This window comes from Siphateles boraxobius, unplaced genomic scaffold (assembly GCF_051911475.1).
Source record: "Siphateles boraxobius isolate OS27281-9 unplaced genomic scaffold, OSU_SipBor_1 6, whole genome shotgun sequence".
NCBI lineage: Eukaryota > Metazoa > Chordata > Actinopteri > Cypriniformes > Leuciscidae > Siphateles > Siphateles boraxobius.
This window is the reverse complement of record NW_027509186.1, coordinates 38,488,649-38,511,662: the sequence shown is the minus strand read 5'-3', so window position 1 is coordinate 38,511,662 and position 23,014 is coordinate 38,488,649. Positions and strand designations below refer to the sequence as shown.

Below are 23,014 nucleotides of genomic sequence, written 5' to 3'. Positions count from 1 at the left end.
ACCTAATCATTGAGTATGCGGTTTGGAATGCAGCCAGGCTTTTATTAATGGGTCATTGAATCTTTGACTCAACCGATTCTTTCAAAACGCTGAATCATTCAGTAATGAAAACACAGTTATGTGTTCCTGTGAGAGGCTTTATGGTTCTGCTTTGATCTTTGTTTTCGCTGCTGAAATAGAACAAAAACAGTCAGTATAGCATCTAAAATATAAGCGACTTAATATGAATTTCTTGTTTATTGAACTGTCATTAAATCTGTCACATTTTCAAACGTGATGGTATTCAGCACTCTTGGTCGTGATGTTGCTTAACTGTATCATAGGTTATAAATATTAAAACTCCACATGTTCACTGAGTTTCTTTGTGTGAGATAACCTCATTTGTTTTCATTTTTTATTTTCATGATGCGCGAGCCTCAAAAGCACAATGTGGTTACATTTCATTAACCACCAGACAGTACAGTTACCGCCAGACAGTACAGCTGTTATCGGATTGGTTGATATTGGCATCAGTCCGAATGTTGGTAGATATTTCTTTTTAACGATAATAATTAAAAAATTAGATTACATTTTAAATGAACAAATATTGTAAGTAAACCACAATAGCCCAGGTTTAGAAACACATTTATTATTAAGTATTAAAATATTTCTGCATCAATTTTTAGGCTATGCCTATGTCTCACACCATTTACTTGAATGTATTTGACATAGAAATGAAATGTTGCTCATTATGACGACTTCTTACAACATATCTTCATGTGAGTCAGAAGGCTTTTTTTATGTTTGAAGCTCTTCTCACACTGAGTACAGTAGAACAGCTTCTCACTAGTATGAACTCGCTCGTGTTCTTTCAGGTTTCCAGGCTGAGTGAAACTCTTGTCACAATATGAGCACTTGTAAGGTCTTTCTCCAGTATGAATTCTTTGGTGCTGTTTCAGATTGTCAACTTTAGTAAAGCTCTTCCCACAGTCCAAACACACATGATCTCTCACATCATTATGTGTTTTCTGGTGCAGTTTAAAACTGTCCAGCCTTGAAAAACTCTTTCCACAAAGAGAACACACATAAGGTTTCTCATCTGAATGAACTTTCAGGTGTGTTTTTAGATGTGCTGATGAAATAAAATCTTTACCACACCGATCACAGTTAAATGTTTTTTCTCCAGAGTGAGCGTGCATATGATGACTGAAAGTTGATGCATGAGAAAACCTCTTTCCACACTGAGTGCATGTATACGGTTTCTCTCCAGTGTGAATTCTCATGTGTGTGTTAAGGTTTCCTTTTTGACTGAAACTCTTTCCACACTGAGTGCAGGTGTGCGTCTTTTTGGCTTTTGTTCTCTGAATTTTAAATTTACGATGTTTCTCCTCCACTTCATTCAGTTCTTGTCTTTGTTCTTTCACTCTCGTCTGGTCTAAAACACAGAAATACAGTTAGAATCAGTTCAAATGAACCCTTATTTAATAGCAGAAAGCAACAGAGATCAGGTATCAAATCTTTTATGTGGCAAAGTTTTGTTCTGTCACTCACTTGTTAATATAGCCTTGTTCAAATATGTTTGACAACAAGGTTATGATTTAGATGCATTTCATCATTTATCATCCATATACTGCTTATTAATTCACATCTACCAAAGCAGTCAACAATAAAGAATCAAGAATGGACACCAACCTATTTGTTCCTCAGTATCTTCATTTATTCTGGATGGTTCTGGATCACTCATGTCTTCAATCTCCTCTTTAATAAACTCCAACTTTAACAGTCGCACAAATTTCAGCTGCTACTCCTGGAGTTTGTCCTTCTCTTGTAGGATGATGGGAATATTCCCAGTATTTATTGGTGAATTGTTGTGGGAGGGGCTTCACTGCAGGTGTGAACTGTGATCACTGGGTTTTTATCCAATCTGCATTTAAAAAGTACAGGGCCATCATGTTTAACTGAGCTGCTGAAAAGATATCCAAGATCTTCAGTAAATTGGCACATTAAGCACATTCAGGGTTCATTTTGCTTGTGTGCCGTATTGGTCTTGTGGTTAAAACTTTTGCCAAGGATGTCAGAGGTTCTGGGTTCTAATCCACACACGTATAGATTTTTTTTTTCTCATCAAAACCAAATATGTTCATCAGTGGTTACAGTATATATCAAGCAGGGACACGTTTGTGTGCATTTTATTTTATAATTCATTTTATTTTGTGATTTCACCGGAACGAATAGAGTCCGTGTGTTATGTGTGAAACGGGCGTAAAACACGGCTTTGCAGGGCTTATTGCTTAAGTGAAAAATTAGAATGTTAGCCCCGCCCCTCCTCCCGATATCATCGTCCATCACGATGTTTGACTGTACACATCGTCTGATGCTAAATTGGTAGACGTCGCACAACCCTACTTGTGGTTAAAACTTTTGCCAAGCGTGTCAGAGGTTCTGAGCTCTAATCCACACACGTATAGATTTTTTTTTCTCATCAAAACCAAATATGTTCATCAGTGGTTACAGTATATATCAAATCACGTTTGTGTGCATTTTATTTTGTGACTTCACCGCAACGAATAGAGTCTCCACAACGGCTATAGATTGAAGCGCGCGTCTGAGTGAAGACTGCGCGAGACACAAGAGAACACTGTATCCATGCAACCGATCACCACGGCAACGAGTGCTCAGCATGATTTAAAAAAACAACACATTTTAGTGCAAGATTGTCTCTTATTTAATAACAAACTAAATGAATGTTCTGCTAGTTAACTGGATATGTTTTATTTATTTGTATAAGGTACATCCGTGCCGGACAATACCGACCACAAGAAAAAATGGTGGGCAGGAATGTCCCAGCCATAAATTACGCCTATGCACAATAAAAATTAAAGCTCCACTTTGACATGAATGCTTTACTTTGCGTGTCAGAATGTTTGAATCCATGTGCTAACACATTATCACTGTAAAGCTGCTTTAAATCAAACAAATCTGTATGCAGGGTACGTACACCTTTTCCAAGGTCAAATTCAAGCACTTTCAAGGTCCATTTTAAAGCTTTTTCCAGCACCTTACACCACAGCCAATTACATACTAATACATAGTCAAAATTATTATTTAGTGTTTTTATCACATTAAAAGATATAATGCTATAAACAGGCAAAATTGTGTTTCGTAATAGCAGAAGGATCAAATATTTAAGCAAATAAGTTTTATTTTTCAAAATGTATCACTGTCTAGATAGATGATGCCAATGAATAATACTTTTCATTAATTTCCAAATATTGCTTCCCAGATAATATGATTTTCAGGCTGTAAAACTGAAGAAATTTCAAGGGCTGAAAATATGAAGACATAGGATTTGAACAGAAATATTTTACAGGTCTTGGTTTTGGGACACATCCGTGATATAGACAAGGTTTGAACAAAATCTGAGATTCAACAACAACCTGTAAATTTTAACCCAGAAGACTCTGACAGTGCACATGCACCTGCCTTATAAATAGCCTATATTAATTTAAAAAAATAATAATTTAAAAAAAGTATTTAATTGCCAAGACATATACATTTATCTACCGGAATAGAGCAGGGTAAATATTGCATAAGGCCATCCTCAACCTTACAGTCAGCTACTTGTATGACTCGCAAGTCCGTCGGTTATGTAGAGAGGTTTAGATAAAGGGGTTTAAGTAATTAATTATCAGTATCTAACCTGACGAAAATGTATTTATTCAATATTGTCTACATTATATTGCATCTGCAAAAGCATTGTGAACTTTTGTAAAGATACCTTTAGCCATTAACTTTTAAATGTATCTAGGGCTGCAACAACTAATCGATAAAATCGATTATAATCGATTATGAAAATCGTTGTCAACGAATGTCATTATCGATTAGTTGGTCTGCTTACGTCACGGGGAGCGTTTACTGGTACGCACACACACGCAAGGTCTCTCTCCCTCAGGCGCTCTGCCGAGCGCGCGCGCTACACGGTTTGGAGCAGTCTCTTCTGTCTCGCATGCGCGCTTTTGCTTGCGCGCTCTAGATTTCGGGAGTTTGAACTAATTCGCGGGCATCAGGGAGCCGCAATCAATATGCGGGAGACTCCCGGGACTTCCGGGATCTTGGGATGTCTGTATTTTGTCTCGAGCATCAGGTTGCGCAATCAGTTCGCTCGCAACGTAAGTGATGGATTAAAATAGCGCTACCGCAGAAATAGGTTAAATTAAAACGGTCTTTACAAAGCGAAGCACTAAATATAAAGGCAGTTAATAACAGCAGCAGTAAAATATTGTTTTTTAGTCACTGTACTCAGTGGTTTTCAGCGAATGCTTGTGCACTAATGCATAATTTCTCCTGTCCTTTACTCAAGCCTGTTAGCTTGCTGGGTAACGTTACCTCCATTCCGTTCTCTTTTTATAGCATTTGTCTACTAAGTTTTAATTGTTTTTCAAACGCGATCTACTGCGGCTCTACATTCACACAATTGTTTTCAGTCTTTCTATATTTATTTAATCAATTTATCCTTATATTATTCTTTTATATATTATATATAATATATATTATATTCTTTATCCTTATATTCCTTATATATAATTAATTTTAAATAAAAATTAAATGAATTATATATTTTAGATGTTTTTAGTTTGTTTTTAGTTCAGATATTCACATCTGAACAACATGTCTGTGTAAATTTGTTTTAACAAAAATTGTGTTAAAACATAATATGTTGGATATCATTTTTTTAACAATAATCATGTTTGTCAACTTGCCATCAGCAATTATCATTAAAAACAATGCAAATATTGATATTAGTAAAACTCAATGTGTGGCTTTTGCACTTTTTAAAGTACACTTTTACACATAAATACCCTGATTTACGGTTTTATTTAGTTATAATTAAAAAAAATCTAATTTAATTTCTATCCGATTAATCGATTAATCGAAAAAATAATCGTCCGATTAATCGATTATCAAAATAATCGTTAGTTGCAGCCCTAAATGTATCATTATATTCAAATTGCAAACACATGAGGAGAATCTTCGCATGAAAGACCCACGACTGGCAGATGAACGTGCTACTACATTTCTCTCCGAAACGGTAGGAAATTAAATTAGATTGGATGGAGGATTTTAACAAGATGATTGGGCATAAAAAAATGTTTTGTTTGGTTCCGGTTTCCGACCGACCGTCAATTTATGTGCGACCCAAATTTATTTTACGAGCTTGGGGAAGAAATAATACAAATTAAATAAATACACAAATTAAGGATTAGCCTGACTACGTCAGACTTCGTACTTCCGCTCAATTTCAGTTCGCTTCTGTACTCAGTCTGAGATAGCGACCTATCTCTCAGTTTTCCTCCGGCCTGAAAACAGCCGGCCAATCAACGAACAGAGGGTGGGCGGAGAGCCGTGACGTAGACGCTAAGCGCCGAGTTTAAGATTTTATTTTAGGTTAGGGAAATCGAAAACGACCGCGGATATGGAGACACGGGATGCAATTCGCTCTGTTGTGGAGAATATTCCCGGCATTTGCAAACTGAAGCCCAAACAAGAAGAGTGTTTGTTAAACATTTTGAATGGAGGTGATGTTTAAGTTGGCGAGAGAGGTGATTGCGTTATGTGATTGGCTTACAGGTAACCAATAATTTTATACTTCAGACAAGCACCCCCCGCGAGAAAGAAAACACTTTTCAATTATGCCATTCCAGACTCTGTCTATGCAGCAAAGCGAAGTAGCAGAGTTTGGTATCACCAGGCTAATTAAGGATGCTCATTTCAGTTAATTTTCCCAACCGACAACCGCAACTCGTTGATCGATTATTAACCGTTAACTGATAAGATTATAATATTGAATTGGCACTAAATAAAAATAAAATTGACGCTTATCTGTGACCAGTTAAAAATACAAACCTTTTATTTTATTTATCAAAGGGTTTATTTTAACGTGCAAAGTGCAAACAGCAGTATACAGAAAAGATCAACAACAGAACCTGGATTCAGATCAAATTTTCACGCACATAACCCATCATAACAATAATATTCTCTTCTCAATACCTGCTACAAGACTATGGAAGCATATGGGTAGTAGGGGTGTGCCATATCATACCGTCCACGATAATACACGAACATTTTTTACATGATAAAAAAAGTGTCATATCGCGATATCAATGATATAGCGACGCGATGACGTATGGCGCATTTACGTTCCCTAGCACGCACAACAACAACACCTGTCTGAGCGCGAGAGCCTGTCAGCCTCCGATGACGATTTAGCAATTTCACAAACAGCTTGAGTGTTCAGCGGGGCTGCCGACGCGCGTCTTCTCTCGCGCGTGTTTAGGAGTCGGGACATGACTGAATGGTCTCTTGCACAATCGGGCCATCAGTGCATCGTAACTAAAGTTTATAATTTTCAAGTCTTCTTAATTCTTATCAGTTTAAACATTCAAGCGGTTTTAAACTATCCAGTAAGCTACTCGCGCACTCTCTGAGAGAGTTGCACTGCGTGCATACATAGAGTAGGCTACAGCTCGCGAGAAACTAGTTATTTTTCACGGATTATATCGCTTTAATGGGGGGAAAAACGCAAAATTGTGTAAAACTTCCGGTCTTGGTAAGTATACTCATAAACACAGTCGGTTACGTATAAAACGCATGTGACAGTGTGACAGACAGTATAATGAAAACAGCAATGGATCCGTGCACTAGCTGTAAAAGTGACAGCAGCCATAGGCTAATGCTCTGTCATTAATGTTGTCGTCAAAACAACAAAAGATAGCTTTAATTGTAATGAATGAGAATTATTAGCTTATGTATTTAATTTAATCAGGAAACAGAACTAAAAGACTGTGTTATTTTACATTTGATTACTTTATTATGTTTCTGTAGTATTTCTGAATACTGGTGTTAGACCTACACACATTTAACATTTAAGTCAAAGATTGAAATCAAGCTTCCTTGTGTTGTGTAAACTCTTAACAACAAAATTACCACATTGTAAAAACGCAATGAGTGAGCAAACATTTAGGTGAGATAAGAAAATTTTCAACAACAACAACAAAAATGTCTATATCTTCATAAATATCATTATCGCAAATATTCATGAAATATCGTGATAGAATTTTGAGGCTATATCGCCCACCCCTAATGGGTAGCAATATTCAATTTGAAATTTAACATGCAAAATGACAATGCAATATGTAAAATGGCAATGCATTTCTGTGTTTAAATTTACATTTGCCATTACATTTGAGCAACGTTTGGTGCAAAATTAAAATTCAATTATATAATTTACATTTGCTATTTCATACACTAGTTTTAATATGTAAATTGAATACATATTTTAACGTTTCTAAGTTGCACAATTAAAATGTATTACAGATATGATTAGATATGTTTAACATGTTCAAGCACAAACTATAGCAAAATGATCATTTAAATGTTATTTTTCTTAATTGCATTTACACTCACAGTTAAGACACTTGCGATTGCATTTTCATTAAATGTCCCGCAATGAATGTAGCAAAATGCAATGTGCAAATTGAAAATGGACCCCAAGCCGATCATGCTCCCTCCCGCCCTGTCAATCACTGCGTGCAGTTTCGGTTTCTCAGATATTAAAACCATAATATTGGTCATTCTGAGGTCACTCAGCATCCCTACATGCTCCAAATTCACGCAAAAAGTTTTGTTTGTTTGTGCTTCGTTTGTGCCGGCTAAAGTGTTGTTTGTGCTGCTTCTATCGGGTGGAACTGCTTCAGATAGTAGAACAGATTTGATGTGTTCCCGCTGCTAGTCGGCAGTCACTCGCGCATTAAATTAACTCGAAATTAACTTTTTTACTTGGTAGCACTGGTGCTCCCAACTTCAAAAAGTTAGGAGCACCAGCAAAAATTTTACGTTTAGCTCTGCCAGTAGAGTGGAACGACCGGCAGCATTCCTCAAATTTATTGAGGTAACAAACATCACATTTACTGCATGATGCAAACACTGCACTCGAAGTACTTAAGGTAACAACAAAATATGAATGGTTATGAGCTTTAAATTGTCCAGTAAAATACATTATATTAGTTTAAGTTTAAATAAAAGTCACACTCAGTCTCTCTCTCGCGCAGTTTCGAGCGCGAGAAACACACTCGGTCTCACCCGCGCAGTGTGTTATGCGAGAGACGTGTGAGCTACAGAGACGGAGGGAGAGCAGGGAAAGGAAATGCAACTGAAAGAATACGCTGCATGTTTTTAATAGCGTTAAAAAAATTAATAACGAAACGCAATATGTGGCGGCCGGTGTTGATTATGTGGCGCATCGCCACGAATTAGTCTATTGACTCTTTTCCACTGCATGGTTCGGCTCGGCACGGTTCGGCTCGCTTCGCTTTTCCACTGTGTGGTACGACTCGGCGTGGCACGGCACGGCTCAGTTCGCTTTAGCTCGGTTGCTTTTCCACTGCAGTTAGTACCGCTTCAAAGTGGGTGGGATTATGACTGATCGTTATAGTTTATCCGCTCCTCGGCAACCAACAAGAGGAACGTCTGCACTTCTCGTCCACTGACCACAATTCAGCCATTTCTTTTTTGGAAGTTTTTTTTCTTCAAGCAAGTAGTTTTAAAACAGGTGCTACAGTGGTGGCTGTTACTGGCTATTTAAATCTAGCGGGTTTGATGTCTCGCAAATACAATGACGCTGGTAGTGACGATTCTGTCCGTCTGACCAATCAGTGATCTACAGTGCTTCCACGTCACATTATAGTATCGGTACGGTACGCTTGGAACCTCAACAGAGGTGGTACCATTTAAAGCGAGCTGTACCGTACCGTACCATGCAGTAGAAAAGCGCCAAAGCGTGCCGTACAGAACCGAACCGTACCGTACCATGCAGTGGAAAAGTGCAATAGGTGTGGGAAACGCTGCATAAAAGTCACGTGGGAACTGCTCGGCTCAGTACTGACGCGTCAAGTTTCCTTAACTCGTGGAGAGCCGCTTCGCCATGCTCTCGTTGTTTTGAAGGGGGAGAGGCAGCTCAAATGATGGGAGAGGTTGTGTCGCCCATATTTGCTTCCCCCGTTCTGCATTTTCCCCAGACATACATTCTTCTCCCACACAAAAACCGAATTTCATTCCAAATACGTAAAATTCCGCGAAATTCCGCATTAACAGTAGATTCCGCGTTAATTTGCCAATTCCGCGATTTCAGTATAGCGGTAATCATCTGGCCCTATTACTGTTATTAATCTTTGTTAATCTTTAGTTAATAAAAAAATACAGCTGTTCACTGTTTGTTCATGTTACTTCACAGTGCATTAGGCTAACTAATGTTAACAAATACATCTTTTGATTTCAATAAGGCTACTATTAATGATTAAATTAACATTAAAGGGATAGTTCACCCACTCATAATTTACTCACCCTCATGTTGTTCCAACCCCGTAAGACCTTCGTTCATCTTCGGAACATGAATTAAGATATTTTTGATGAAATCTGAGAGCTGGATCACTCCTCCATAGGCTTCTTGAGGGATTGAACTTGCAGGCCCTGAAAAGTTATTACAGACATCGTTAAAATAGTCCAAGTGACTACAGTGGCTCAATCTTAAGTTTATCAAACGACGAGAATACTTTTTGTGCGCAAAAAAAACAAAAGTAACGACTTTATTTCAACTATTCATTTCCTTCTCTGTGGGCCTCGAGTCAGTTCACTAGTGTAAAAGCGTAGAGCTTCTGTTGTTGTACGTCACACGCATCACCCACATGACCAGCGTCGGCCAATAGTGAGCCTACGTGTGACGTAGCTCTACGCAATTACACTTGTTTAACTGACTAGAGGCCAACAGAGAAGGAAATGAATAGTTGAAATAAAGTCGTTATTTTTGTTTGTTGTTGCACACAAAAAGTATTCTCGTTGCTTGATAAACTTAAGATTGAGCCACTGTAGTCATTTGGACTATTTTAATGATGTCTTTAATAACTTTTCGAGGCCGGCAAGTTTCAATCCTATTGAAGACAATGGAGGAGTATGTAGGAGTGATCCAGCTCTAAGATTTCAACAAAAATATCATGTTCCGAAGATGAACGAAGGTCTTACGGGGTTGGAACAACATGAGGGTGAGTAAATACTGACAGAATTTTCATTTTAGGGTGAACTATACCTTTAACAAAGCAGTTTATTAATAGTTAATGTTAACTAATGTAGTTAACTAGAGTTTAATAAATTGAACTTTATTGTAAAGTGTTACCGATTTGTTATACACCAATTATCGTGAGTTCAGTGTTGGACAGATCTGTTGTTTTAACCGTTCATTACATGGAATCAGTTCAAAGGAGTCATTAGTTCGCGAATCGCATGTGTCATTAGCGGACGTGTAGGCTACGGCACGAATTGTTGTGTAATTATCCTAGCAGTTTAGGACATCGCACAAGATTCATGTCAACACAGAAAACATTTCATCACTGGATAGTTTGTTTATTGAAATTTTGGTTTATGTCAGCTGAATGTGCTTTTCAGAAAAGATAAGGCAACATTTTTTTTTTTGCACCATTCACACCCTGCGGTAATTCAGGAGAAAAATCTCAGAATGCTCCACGTGAAACGTCGGTCTTCTTACCTTTCACCATCGTGTCAATTCTCAATTGATTTCGATTAATATGCCGGAGGGAGTGCGCGCGCGCGACCGGCTCTCTCTCTCTCTCTCTCGTTCTTTCAGTAACATGAGCTCTGTCACAAGCGCAGCAGTCAGTCAACTATCACTCACCAATCAAATAAGACTTTGGCGGTCGCCAAAAAAAAAAAAAAATTTGCAGGAAAAACCTTGTTTCATCTTCTTTCTTATTCAGCCTTTTAAATTTTGCACGGTAGTCAGCTCCCTGTCACGTGACAACGGAGCGCAGCGTAAGTGAGTGGGAGTGATTGACAGCTAATATTAACCAATCTACAATCTGCTTTAAAGCTAAGAACGTAAGGATGAAGTTTGATTGGATGTAATCGTTGGATAGAATGATGGTCCGGCCTCCGCGTATCAGCGCACATAAGGTACACACTGTGCAGTAATTTTGTAGAGAAATAAAAACAGGTCGTGTTGGAGATCTGCTACTCCTGCTGAGCACTGGCTGCGTGTCTGTGGTGTACGTCATCAAGAAAGTAGCCAATTGTCTTCTGCTCTTTCTGACGGGTGCGCACCTAACGTCAGTCAGTGACAAATGCTGTTATGTATATTGAAATATCGCAAATGTGTTTAAAAATCATATCACCGTTATCGAAAAAAAAAACATTGCGTCAACTTAATGTGGGGTTAGTCTGGAGGGCAGCCTGTTGACAGGTCGCACACCGGACGAGAAGCGCAGCGCCACGTAGGGCTGTGCAATTAATTGAATTTTGATTTCAATTTTGGCTCCCAACGATCTCCAAAATAGTAGTCGAGTAAAAACGATTATTTTGTCATGTTCTTTTGTCTTGTGTTCTGACTGACTCACGCACGCGCATATCCGCCCCTCCCGAAGCCATAAACTCTCAGCCTATACATGAATATCAGTCACATGACCTCTTACGTCATCCGCTCTTTTTCCAGTTGACTGCCGCCATCTTGAGTACCTGCCGGGTACTGTCTACAATACTGACGGCATTAGCTAGGAAGCAGATTTTCTCTGTTTGTTTCACTTTATACATAACCAACTTTGTTTATGTAAACCCTGTGTGTATTTGACAGTATTCGCGAAATAAGACTAGAAAAATAACTTGGTTCAGTAACCTGTCGCTGTTGTTAGACAGGCTTAGTGCGCGTGCGCTTCGGGTGTACGCGCTCAGAAAAGCGCTCGTTAGAACCGCGCATCAACACGTGAAAGACTTGTTAGCACATGCAAATAATGAACTTATGTGAACTGCATTGTCCCGTTCATTTGCGTTAACATGTGATGTGAATATACGTCGCGTTGTAGCCTATGCTGAGACGGAGGCTCCAGAACTGCAACTGATAGAATGCACGATACTACGACATTTCTTCAAAAGCAGATGGTGGATATATTTTAATCCACGATCATAAATCGTGATATCGCACAGCCCTAAGCTAGCGTAAGCTCATTATCATTTACATCCACAGACAACATGAACACTGCACAGAGAGTTTGCACACCACTGTTATAACATAAAAGCAAGCAGCTGCGTGGAAGGTTGGGCATGATATGATTGAAGGATTTTGACTGAATGCGCGCAAAGTGCATAATTTTGCACTAAAAATTAATAATTCCTAAAAAGCTGACATCAGTTAATCGCGATCTCACATCTCTGTTAATATAAATTAAGCTGACTGCACAATGAATCTTTCATAATATATACACTTTGTTTGTTACATTTAGAGGATTTGTCAGCATACAGAGCTTTGAACAAAAAGTCAGTTTTGAGCATAGAGGTTTTGAGCAGTGAGGGGAGTCTATCTTAAATGCTTCTGATTGGCCTTTGCGTTGAAGAAATCAACACGTATGTCTGTTTTTGGCTACATTGCTCAACGCTGCAAACGTGTTTTAAAAGGAAACTCTGGCCTGTAAATCGTTTCTATTTTGTTTTAGTTCTTGTTGCTTTTATGCAAAAATGTATTAGTTTTTATATGTTTTATTTATAGATATTTCTAGTTTGCGGGAGTCCCGTGAATCGTTTTATTCTCCCTGCAACGCGCACACACACAGAGAGTGCATTGCCGCTCGCACTCGCCATCAAATCTAGTCCCGCGCCGCACTCTTTTGCATTGGGAGTGCACGTCTCTAGATCAAGGGCCCGGCCCGAGGATAGTGACGGGAAATATCGGCCCGCAAGTTGGGGCTCGGCCAGAGAATAAGCTCTACTTCCTTTGCGACTGACGTATTATCGATCTTGCCGAATCAGGTACTCAAGATGGCGGAAGACAAGTTTTAGAATTGAGTGACGTCAGTGAGGAGACGTTGGTGACATCATCCGATATTCATGTATACAGTCACAAACTGCAAGCACAATAAACTTCACAATAACAATTGGCTAATTTAATATAGACTGAAGTGAGACCATAGACGTCTCTCGAGCTTTCGCGATCTCTTTCTGCTCGATCACTGTAGCGCCTCAGTTCAAGCGAACGGCAGCGCGAGCGCACGTGACCTGATCATCTGTTCCGCTTTACAGCACGAAACACAATCGAGAATGAACACAGGGAGTGACATCAACACTTGTCTGCTTGTCCGGGAAAAGGGGATTTTTTAAGTTTAAAGTAAAAGAGAGTTTTACTTGCCCGACCGATCGAAACGTGATCTGATTTTGATCTTATACAGTCAGTGTAAACAGAGATTGGTAATGGATAAAGTTTCTGGAAGCTGCGCTGCCGGTCTATTTGTGAGAGAGACATTAGTGGAGAAATCAAAACAAATTGGCCTAACAGCTCACACAAAAACTCACAGAAGAAACATACTGAGGTAGAAATGTTGAGGTTTTTTTAATTAATAATATATGATATAGTTAAGTAGCATAACACGACTAAGGGCTGTTCTATAAGATCACGATTGCAAATGTTACACTGAATTTATAGTTTCATAAACAAGTAGTTTTATATGTAGTAACTTATATTTTAGACGCAATATTGACTGGTTTTGTTCTATTTCACCGACGAAAATAGTTACAAAAGAAAAGCATCACTAAGCGCTGTGTTTTGTTACTGTATGATTTATTATTTTGAACGAATCGTTTTAATGATTCGTTTATTAAGAGGGTCACTTGTCGCCACCTATTGATTTGTTTGAAGGCATCATTGATTTTATTTTTTATTTTATTATTTGTTCAAACATTAATCTCATAATATTTTTACAGTTGTAATTTTGCAGTGTAAATTAATTTAATGGATAACAGCCCTTTTTATGAAAACTGAATTTGATCAAATGTAAGAATTTGACATAAAACATATATTAATAAATTGTCCTTTATAAAGGTAAATAACGCCCTGGTGACCCCCTACAACAAATTACCTTGTAAACATGTCACCTTTTTCACCACTTGTGAGTTTGCAGGTCTGTTTAATAGTTCAAAAAGTACAATAAAAGTTCAAATTTAGATTTTTTTTAAGAATTGTTGAAAGGTGTCATGACAAATGCAACACGTTCCCAATTTCATGTGAAATAATCGTGTTACATAATCGTGATTTCAATACTGACCAAAATAATCGCTATTATGATTTTTTCCATAATCGAGCAGCCCTAGCGCCACGCCGTGTCGCGTCTAGGACAACTCGAGGTATCGCACACCGGACCCGCACTTTCTCAGTTTATGGCCAGCAATATTGTTATGTTTAAGGACATTATGGAATTAAGATAATGTCTGTATTATGTAATGATTGTACTGTACAATTAAATACAATCGTTGCTAAGTCTCCAGTCTGAACACACTTTACCCCAGAGCCAGGGGCGATTCCAGGATTTTAATAATGGGGGGCCACAGTGGGGACCAATAAGCCGTCAGGGGGGCCCATTGGAAATCCAAAAATTCAACTGGAAATAAATACTTTTTTAGAAAATATTAAGCATGATTTAAAAAATCTTTGCAATGCCCAGTGCAAAGTATATAGATTAATATATAGATGGTATTAAATGTGGCACTGAACAAGACCCTGAAAATCTTTTTGTATTTTACATGGATTTGACCACACCATTTTTTTTTCTAATAAATAGAAAACATCACCTAGGCATTAATTAGTAATTTAACATGCATTATTCTCAACACAAACATTGAATGTGAATGTGTGTGTGTGTTAGGGATGTCCCGATACCACTTTTTCACTTCCGATACCGATGCCGCAGATTTGGCTATTTGCGATATACCGATATTAATCCGATATCTTTATTTTATTCTATTTTATTCTTGAACTAATACTAGGCCTAATAAAATATATGGAAGCACTTTGCTCAATTAGCAACCTAAAAACATCTCACTCAAATGGAGAACAAATACTTCCCCAGTATATAGTCCACAACAACAGTTGATTATGAAAGACTGCCACCCTTTATTAAAAAAATAAATATTTACGTAAGTTATATATAAATAAGTTATTTTCTGTATGACCAGAAATGATAGAGTATTTTAAGCTGTTTCCACTGTTGAAAGGAAAACGAAGTGTTCACGCACGCGCTCCGTGCCATGCAGAGCGCACTCCACACTCTGCACAAACGCTTGCTTGGATATGCGTCAAAATCCTGTGTAGCCTACGGCTTATAAACTGAGGAGACAGATTGCAAAACTGTGTTTATAGTACACCGAAGGTAGTGGGATGGAGTGTCTGTTGTGAGTTTAGGGGGCACGTCAGCCAGAGATGTGTGTGTGTGCGTGAGTGAGTGAGACAGACTACTGCCTGCTGAACAGAGGGTCGCCGAAAGAAGGATCTGAAGTGCCGGTGTTTCAGCTACAAAAACCCGTCGAACTGATCCTAAACCAGCCCAATTTTTTTTCACCCGCCCAAACCAATTTTTTTGCCCGCAAAATAGATTGCAAAACTGCCCAATATGCGCCGCTTAATTGGATGTCGCAGCAAGGGATGCTATATTCAAGCATTGTTGGATAGGTATCGGATCATATTTTTTCTGGGCCAGTACCGATGCTGTGGATCGGATCGGGACATCCCCTAGTGTGTGTGTGTGTGTGTGTGTGTATGTGTGTGTATGTGTGTGTGTGTGTGCCGGCGAACGTTCTATGCATAAAATCTGTCTCGGACATGGTTTCTTCTTAAAGAAACCTTGGATGTCCTGTTGCTGTGTAAAAATAAACAGAAACCCATTAAGTATCTAAATTACACAGAGTTGCATAGCTATGGAGTTAGTTAACGTTCTCACATTTTAATGGCACGGCTTTGGAAAAAGGTTATTGAGCCTTTAGTCTTTAAAACAAAACATAAAGTAATATGTATCTATTTCATATTTACGTGGTCGTGTGCGCTGCCGCGGAACAACATTGACAAGTCATCTCTATACAGTCTGCCGAAGTTACGTTAGCTAGTCTAACGTTACTGGCTTGATCAGTCACACATAGAAGTAATCAGACTAACATACTGTGCGATATTTCAAAATATATACTGTAATTGAGTGTGTATATACCATAAACAGTGACGTGTCGAGGTGTCTCTCTCTCCTACTGTTTGAAAAACGCGGACCTGTGATTCCGCTTTGAGAATCGCAAATCAAGCAGTGATTGACAGCGCTCTGATCCAATGGCGTTGGGCAATGTCAGGTTTGCAGTAAATCTAGCCCAATGATGTTGGGGGGGGCACCAGGGGGGGGCCAATCATATTCTGGGGGGGGGGGGCAGTGCCACCCCGTGCCCCGCTTCTAGACACACCCCTGCCCAGAGCGTACATTAACTGAATGAATTGAGAATCTCGTCTGAAAATCCGATAACATCAGCAATTTTCATTCAAGCAGCTGATTTCTGTAAATGAATGTCAAACTAAATGTATATTGCAGCAAAGGGTGAAGTCAGTATATACATTAATGACGATATGAGACAAATAAATGTAAATTTAATATAAAACCATGTAAATGGCGCTCTGTGGCGCGGCAGGGTTTTGAACAAGGTCCTGAGCCGTAGCTGGGAACCGCCGGTGTGTGTACACTCATAGAGAATATTGTGTTCGAGTTTTAAAGACCTTCTCGTCCGGTGTGCGACCCCCAGACCCGCTGCTGAAAACACCCTCTCCGATGGCACAGATATCCCGGGATTCGGGAATACAGAGATAACGTCTCGCCAGAGTGGCCAGTTTCGAGAAGCGCCTTTCATTTGCTTTCATGGAGGGCAAAGTTTGTTGCCCTTCATCACTCGATGTTTGTGGATGTTTGCTTCGCAAATGATACTGCATCGTACTTGTACTACTGCTGTATTTTAATTTTAACTTTGTCGCCCTTTCTGTTGAAATGGTCCCACACTGTACTTCTTTTCGCTCGCTTCATTTTGCTTGCTCGGAAAAAGATGTCTGCAGGCACGTGTGTGGTTGAAAATTATGTGCGGTATGAAAATTGCATATCACAATTATAGTGACCAAAATTATCGTGATTATCAATATTATCACTTTTTTTTTAAACAAGATTAAAGTGTTAAAAAAGAACTGATGCTCACACTGAAAACATTCCAACAAGTTTTATATTTGAGAATCAACAAACAACAAATAAAACAAGCAGCTCTATGCACTTTTTAAAGCAAGATCTATTCTGTGGCATTTCCTTCCTTATAATGACCGTCATCAATAGCAACGCATTATAATACAGCGCACATCCATGTATACCACAACGGACGCACGCTCTCTCATTTCATTCAAATACAACTTGTCATCTTGCGTCTCCGTTTTTGATTTTATTGAAAATGAAATCGGAGTTGATTTATTGTTTACAGAATTTGATAATATTGTTGAGATCATCTTGTCTGGACGAGTTTTGTCCGCTGTACAAAATGGATTTAACAGGTAAGAATAGAGACATTAATCTCTATTCAATATGTCCCCGTAATTATGTGGTAAAAGAAAATCGGTGTTATAAGTGTACACTGACTATACAATATTATCTCTTAATTGTCACTCTTAATAGTCTTGTTTGAACTTGTTTGTTCGTCTTTGGCTCAAAGCCACTTATTGCTGCGAACTTTTCTTCGCGGAAGCTTCAAGTTTATTTCAAGTGAGTGAGATAAAATATTTCAACTCAAAACAACATTTTGTGCCCAATTATTTCCCAGACGTAGTTTTAGTATTGAGATCAAAGTTAACTTGCCTTGCGTTCGCTACAACAGTGTGTGATGGTCACACAGGACGACCCGGCAGATTTGAAGTGTTTAACGTGACCATCCTCGATTAACCCTCTGGGGTCCTACGTGTTTTTGGGGTCCTGGAGGTGTTCTGACATGCTCTAACATTTGTGCTTTTTTCAGTTATTTATAAACATGTTAATGGCAAAGGTGTAAATTCACTCTATATAGCACAAACGGGGCTACCATAATATGTTAGCAAGATGTATGTACATGTTTGTATTTTTGAGAGAATATTGTTTATGCATGGTTATTGAAAAAACTAAAACTTAAAGTCTCTGAAATAAGGCCACAAAACACATACTAAATATGTGTCCACAAGACTTTTGACTAATGGATGTTCTCGCCTAGGATTTTTGCTTCAAAATGATCTGAAAATCATCCTTCCAAATCATTCACATAAAACAATACATTGATTTAAATTTAGTAAAACACTTTTTGTTTGGAAAGGCAATATGCGAAATGGGCGTGACTCATGTATAATGGTCTGATTCACACCTGTGAAGACAAAAGACCTGCTTAATGAGCCTGCATAATGAGCTTTTCACACGTGTGTCACTGAGCCACAAGACAGAATACAAGGACACAAGAAAAGAAATGTGTATATATACTACAAAATTGGTTCACAGTTGGAAACATCTATAAAAAAATAGTATTTTTCCACTTGTATTTTTGCTTGCAAATTGTATAATATCCAAGGTGAACATTTCTAGTAATTGTGTAGTTAATTCTCATACTGTATTTTCAGAAAGTTTTGGATATGTATCCTCTCCCCAAATTTGTCACTAATAAAACACAATACAAATAATTTGAAGAGAAGGCTTATATTGACCTTTTAAGATTTTGTTTACATCTACCTTGTAAATATATTATTTGCTATTTTATTAAAAAGGTTACAATTACAGCAACAATTAAAATAACAATATTTCAAGTGTAATATTTCTTTGTAAAAACTAAAGTATACATTTTATCATACATATTTCAAAGTTAAGGATTCATTAGTTTGAATAAAGCCTACATTGGAACAAACACTATAATAGCATCCTAGTTGATGACTTTATTTTTGACAAAACAAACATAGCCTAATATATTTAACATTTGATCAGAAATTGGTGAACAAAAGCTTATTCAATGTGGCAGTAGTCTAGTTTACAGTAAACAGTTAATAATCTATCCAAAACTAGTCGACGAAATGTTGTCTTTCATAATTTCGTCTGTAACATAGGCATGTCGTTTTTTGTTTTTATGAGCCTATATTAGGGCATACATATTAATTTGCAGTTTAATACGTTGCTAATACAAAGACATTTTAACGTTATTTCAACATATTTCAGTCGATTTTCACTCATCTCAGTATAGTAATAGGGTTTGGTAAAAAACTGTTCAGTTCATTCATTCACACACAGACGCGATTCATATTTAAACAGTCTTTTTGCGGTTTACATACACTATGATATCGCGATTAGAACAATAATAATAAAAAAACTTACTTATCAGATGGATCCGTTGCTCCTCGAAATGAAAAAAAACAGTACATGTTCTGAGGTAAATGTCCCAGGATTATTCCTCACACAGCCTCGCAAGAAGAAATAGTAGACTACATTAATCTGATGATTACATTTGTTGTGTTATCGCGTTTATGAGGGGCGTTGACACTTTGCATGTGTTGCTTCAGATCATTTGCGTTTGAATACCGCGCGCTCTCCGTGGGCGTGTCAGATTAGCAGAATAATGAGCTGAGAGAACGATAATGAGATCGGCTGACACCTCTCTCTTTTTTTATAGATTACATAAACAGAGAATATTTATTTTAGTTTTGAATTAGATATTTGAAAAGTACAAACTTAAATGATAATAAAGATATATTGCTTGTGCTTGTGTGAATAGTATTCGCTGAGCTTTGTTTAAGTTTAGAGACGTGCACCAGAAAAAAATTTAACGGAGACAGAGAGGCAGAAAGCACACCCTGTTTATTTTCTTCATTTTTACAAAAGCACACGGTTTTGATGTTAATGTGAGTGTACACAAAAAAAAGAAGACCCTCTATAGTTTATAATCATGTGTTGATTTTATTTGTATGACCAAAAATGACGGAGTATTTTAAGTCTATGTTGCTGCTATGTGGAAAAAAAACAGCAAAACGCGCCGGCGCGTTTCTCGACCCCAGAGAGTTAAGTTTCCCTCAGGATTTTTGTAAATGCCAAAATATGACCACACCTCAGATGTGGTCCTCTTAAAAGGCTGAAAAATCTCCCGAACACGGTCACCGCCTTCCGCCATTCCTTTTTCGAATAAAAAAACAAAACAACAACATTGCATCGCATGCGTCAGACTGTTGCTGGCTGGACAGAATTCATAGTGAGTTATTAAAACCGCGAGTATCAAACACAGTTTTAATGATAATTGAATTTTAAACGATAATACTAACCGTCAGTACATTTTATCATGGTTTATAGTGAAACCGGTAATCGTCCCATCCCTACCTGTGAGTTAATAAATATGCTATATAGCCTATAGTATTTTCTTTAACCATGCAGCAAACTAAAAAAAAAGAAGCTTAAAAAAACTTTTCTGAGAAGGTTTGTATCGAGGTTAATTCTATTAAAGGTATTAGATGAAACATTGCTTGAGATGTCTGGTTTTTAGGAGTAGAAAAAAGTACACACATTTAAAATCAGCGCGTGTGTGTGTGTGTGTGTGTGTGTGTGTGTGTAACATGCTGGGACACACAAGGTGGTAGAGTACATGTAGTACAGGTAGGCTATGTTATGAAAAAATAGAGTATCCATCGCTACTGTAAAGTAAAATTTAAAAAGTTATAATAATTTCCTACCCATCCCTTGCTGCCACTGGAGAGAGAAAAAAAATGAAAAGAAAAAATTCCCTACCGACCCATGACCTCAACTGACAACCAACCGGAACCAAACTTTTTTTTTTTTATGCCTTGACAGGGCAGTTTAAGGTGACATGAGGCAGAGAAGTATGAAGCTGCAGATTTGGAGACCTGCATCTACAGTCCCCCCGCACCCAGAGTCCCGCATTCTCAGACCCCTCGTTTTTCGAGACAGCGCCTCCTATCAAATTGTATCGGATAAACATGTGAAGAACATGTGAAGAACTTAAGCCAAAACGTGAGTAGGCTATCTTCAATTTATTTAGCGAATCGTAGTAGCCTACTTGTTTGATTTATTTTTTAATAAAACTAATGTAGCTCATCGATACAACATATGAATAGTCCATTTAATATTTGTAAAGATAGTTTGTAACAAGATTTGAGCCGTTAATGTATGTTTTTTCGCCCTCTTCCCCCCAAAAATATTTTGATAGCTAACGTTAGCCTTTAACCTTGGACTTTTTGTATATGTCATAAATGCTGCAGTGATTTTCACTGCCCATTTTGTGCCCCCATATATTTCAAACCCACAAAGTTGTCCAAAGTTCAAAAACATCTCAAGGGACACTTCAACAGAGCAATGCAACATGAAGGTAACATTTGCAAACATCTTTTTTCTTTCTTTCTTTTTGAAACATCATAAGACATGTGCTATCGGGCCAATACTGTTGTAGGCTATTCCAGGGTACACCATACATCGATGGAGTCGCCCCTGCCGAACCCAGCAACATATCATTTTATGATTATGCAAAGCGACTTATAAATTTGTTTTTTTAATGCAATTGAAGACGAAAAGTAAAGTCACGAACGCAGTTTTTTCTTTACAGCAAGATGATGTTTAGGTGATCATTAAATAAAGTACAGAATTGTTTATTTTTAGTGTTTTGTCTATTCTGATTTGTTTTGCTTCGCATTCAAAATATCAAAAAACAGATTTTGTAATGTTAGCATGGTAATGTTAATTAGACCATTATAGGTTGAACTGAAAGAAAAATTGGAATTTGAATAAAAAAATATAAAAAAAACATTGTAGCAATATAATATCACATACTATTTTTCAGAAGATAGTTCAATCTGTAATTGTATCCCTTCCATCGCAATGAGTTTTTTTGGCACATGCATTAAGCAGGGAACGCAAATATTTATTGGATCATTTATTTGGAGACCGTAATATTGCATCCTATTGTTTTTAATTGCATTTGGATAAGCGTGCGCTGTACTCTGTGTGCGGATGTTATACGATCTTTCGAACAGCAGGAGGCGCTGTGTTCGAAAAACTGTAGATGCAGGCTCCGAGTCTGCAGCTTCATAATATATGATGAGGCACGCAACAGATCTGTCCGTTAAAGATGAGGAAGTAGTATGTCCCAAAGCTTGCCTACTACTCTTTTGCTACACACTCAAAAGTATGTACTTCTACTTCAAATAAAGAGTACACTTTTAGGGCGTAGTAATGTAGGCGAATTGGGACGCAGCAACTGTCTTTCAGCTGAAGGATGCATTAGAAAAGACACATTACCGTCCTCACTAACAGTAAATCCAAATCATCGAATACACAGGTCACAGATATGGCTTTAAAATACATTAACATAAAAAATGAAAGCTAAACACATTTTAAAGAAGTTTCAACAGACTTAATCCACCAAAATATGTGGAGAATTTTTTTTTAAAACGCGCGTTAATAAAACAAAAAATACATCGAACTGTTGGCAGAAAAACGCATACATAAACTTGTTCCGGGTTTTTTGCCACTTCCATAATTAATATAAACTCAAAATTTCACTTAATACAGCCTATTCTCACTCTTTAATGCAGAGACCTACCTGACTGACTCTCTCCAGTCACGGGCTGTTCTGACTGAGCGCGCGCGCGAACGACCGGTCCCTTACAAATGACGTCACTCACAGAGCGAACTCAAAATATTATTCATAAACAAAAATATATTTTTTTCCCCTCTGTCGTGCACAAAAAAATAAAGATGATATACATTAAGTAAAAAAATATAAAACATTTGACGCATACAGTTAATTGTTTCAGAATGGGAACAGTTACAACATAAAAAAACTCTCAACACTATAAATATATTATATTTGCACACACTTGCGACTTACTACAGCAGTTTTAATGTAATTTTATACCATCTTAAAATCAAGAAAACAACCAACTCTATTTTTCAATATGTTTAACATTTTACAGCTTTTATTATTTTCTAACCACAACAAATGAAGGAAATAATATGGTTAACATTGGGTAAATAAGTACATTACATGAATATGTCTTATTCAAGCAGATTTTGCAAAGCAGTACCGGTGAGAAAAAAATAAAAATAATTATTAACACCAAATTAAACTAGATCAGTCAAGTCACCTT

At 37.6% G+C, this 23,014-nt stretch overlaps 2 protein-coding genes and 1 long non-coding RNA gene across 2 annotated transcripts in view; all 3 read right to left on the bottom strand.

The window, feature by feature from the left end:
- LOC143715444 (uncharacterized) overlaps window positions 1-23,014 on the bottom strand; it is a 261,819-nt gene that overhangs the window by 77,049 nt on the left and 161,756 nt on the right.
- The window catches only part of LOC143715731 (uncharacterized), a 436,623-nt gene that overhangs the window by 395,447 nt on the left and 18,162 nt on the right, over window positions 1-23,014 (bottom strand). The window lies entirely within an intron of this gene.
- On the bottom strand, window positions 608-22,527 carry LOC143715468 (uncharacterized). Its single transcript, XM_077207297.1, has 3 exons — window positions 22,468-22,527; window positions 1,672-1,903; window positions 608-1,414 (listed from the first exon to the last, which is right to left on the bottom strand). Exons 2-3 carry the CDS (start codon window positions 1,721-1,723, stop codon window positions 729-731), a joined length of 738 nt encoding a protein of 245 aa, XP_077063412.1. The 5' UTR covers window positions 1,724-1,903; window positions 22,468-22,527; the 3' UTR covers window positions 608-728.